This window comes from Peromyscus californicus, unplaced genomic scaffold (genome assembly GCF_007827085.1).
Source record: "Peromyscus californicus insignis strain IS unplaced genomic scaffold, ASM782708v3 Scaffold_10__1_contigs__length_136768540, whole genome shotgun sequence".
In the NCBI taxonomy this organism is placed as follows: domain Eukaryota; kingdom Metazoa; phylum Chordata; class Mammalia; order Rodentia; family Cricetidae; genus Peromyscus; species Peromyscus californicus.
In genome coordinates this window covers 123,801,085-123,803,010 of record NW_026294391.1, presented here as the reverse complement: position 1 = coordinate 123,803,010, position 1,926 = coordinate 123,801,085, and the positions used below count along the sequence as shown (strand labels likewise).

The window sequence follows — 1,926 nt, the reverse complement described above, 5'->3', positions numbered from 1 at the left end:
TATAAGACTTCAGTTTTGTAATTAAACCATTACTTTTTCATAAGAAGAGTAAGCTCTACATGTAACAAGAAAACACTGCAGTTTATAACCTTCCTTAGTATGGAATTTGATCCAGGGTGTTTCATTGTCATTACAGTACACAGACCCAGTGCACACGTAGTGTGTGAAACACAAGACTTCTGTGAAGTTACATGATTCATCACTTCACTGTGTTTTCAGAAAGACCCTCCATTTATTATGCATTTGATTTTGAATGAGAGTTTGATTATCATATATTTACAAACCATTTGCTATTACCTAGTTTGTATGAACAAATCTTGAAATTTTTCTTCTTACTTCCCTATGTGCACATTGGCAAACAAGTGCCTGCATTCATATAAAATCATCATCATCACACACACAGTCCACATGCATACAAATAATAAATAAAAGTAGGAAACTGTATTTTGTAGGAACTGGTTGTAAATTAACAAAGTTGTCAATTTGAGGAACTGAAATGGATGAAATTTGCTTACTTGTTGGGTTCTGGCTTACATCATCAGTCACTAAATTTTGGAATATTAAAATGGAAAAGCTTTGTGTATACAAAGTATTCTCTCCCTATTATATTTTTGTTGTCCTATTTTTTTCTGTAAAAGCAGAGTTGTACTGAATATTTTTGTTCAGGATAAAAATAGACAGACAACCCTTCCGCCCCAACAACATAAAAACCAAGCAACACAAAAACATCTCCATCACTTGCAGTATCGATCAGCTTTCAATTTGACTCTCCTGTCCAGAAGTGTCTCATGCAAAAATCCATCTTTCTGAGCCTTTTTAAGAATTTTAGTATCTTCTTTGCTTATTTTGAGTTTGTGGTCTTGGAAGCTCTGAAATTTCTTTACATAGTTGATTTCACACTGCTTCACATTCCCTTTGTCGTCTTCTGGGATGTCATCTTTCTTCTTGGTTTCTCTTTCAGCACAGGATCTAATCTTTATCATCTCTTCTTCTCCTGCTGTTTTATTCTTTGCTTCTATGTTGCCTGCTTCATTACATCTAATAAAGCAGCGATTTGAGGCTAATAAAGCCATTTTCCCATCTTGAAATACTTGTTCCCACTGTTCTCTTGGGCCAATTGCATCTGAACGCCCATCAACAAGCCTGTCTGAATTTATACCAAGGTATTTTCCATAGCCAGACTTCAGGGCAATTCTGGAATCAGACAATTTGACGGCAGTAAACTGCTCTGGAGAACTGGGGCCCTCATCAACTTCTCTGTGCGGAGCTCCCAGTGTAAAAAGGCCGTTGTCCAGTGCATGGATATAGACTCCTTTATCCATTTCAAAGGCAATGGTTCCTGAAATCTCCCCAAAGTTGGATGCAGTCCACCAGATTCCCACAATATCAAGATGGGTTTCCTCATCTTCTTCCCGTTTCCTCTTCTTATCCTTGCTCTTCTTCTTTTTACTCTTGGCCTTCGTACCCTTGAGCACGAGTTTGGTGGACTTTATATAGGAGTATTCGGCCATGGTTCGGCACTCAGAGGTGGCAGAGTTCCTGCAGACCGGGAGGAGGACGTGGAGAAGGACGGAGAGCGGGCTCTAAGGGCAGGAAATGAGGGAGCCCCTCAAGAATCGTCTGCCTTCTTCCTTGTTGTCTTATTTTTTTAATATGAATTATTCCTTTATACTTTTATGAATTTACTTATTTTATTGCCATGAACATTGGGATTTATAATTTTTAAATTTAAAATTTAAAAATCAATATGCAAAGTATATGGAATAAATAGCCTTTTTGTGTGACCACGTTTTACTCACTCTTTCATGTTACAGTAAAATTAACATTCCCATAAATATCCAATAAGATTACAATTATTTTGTTCTTAAGTGTGTTTCTTGCAGTTCTCCCTCCCCAATGTTTTAAATCAGCCTGTAGTGTGTCTTG

General features: G+C 37.2%; 1 protein-coding gene across 1 annotated transcript; it reads right to left on the bottom strand.

Moving 5' to 3' along the window:
* Positions 1 to 711: 711 nt before the first annotated feature.
* On the bottom strand, positions 712 to 1,578 carry LOC128116170 (protein FRG1-like). The gene has a single exon (XM_052747377.1). It carries the CDS (start codon positions 1,509 to 1,511, stop codon positions 735 to 737), a length of 777 nt encoding a protein of 258 aa, XP_052603337.1. The 5' UTR covers positions 1,512 to 1,578; the 3' UTR covers positions 712 to 734.
* Positions 1,579 to 1,926: the final 348 nt, after the last annotated feature.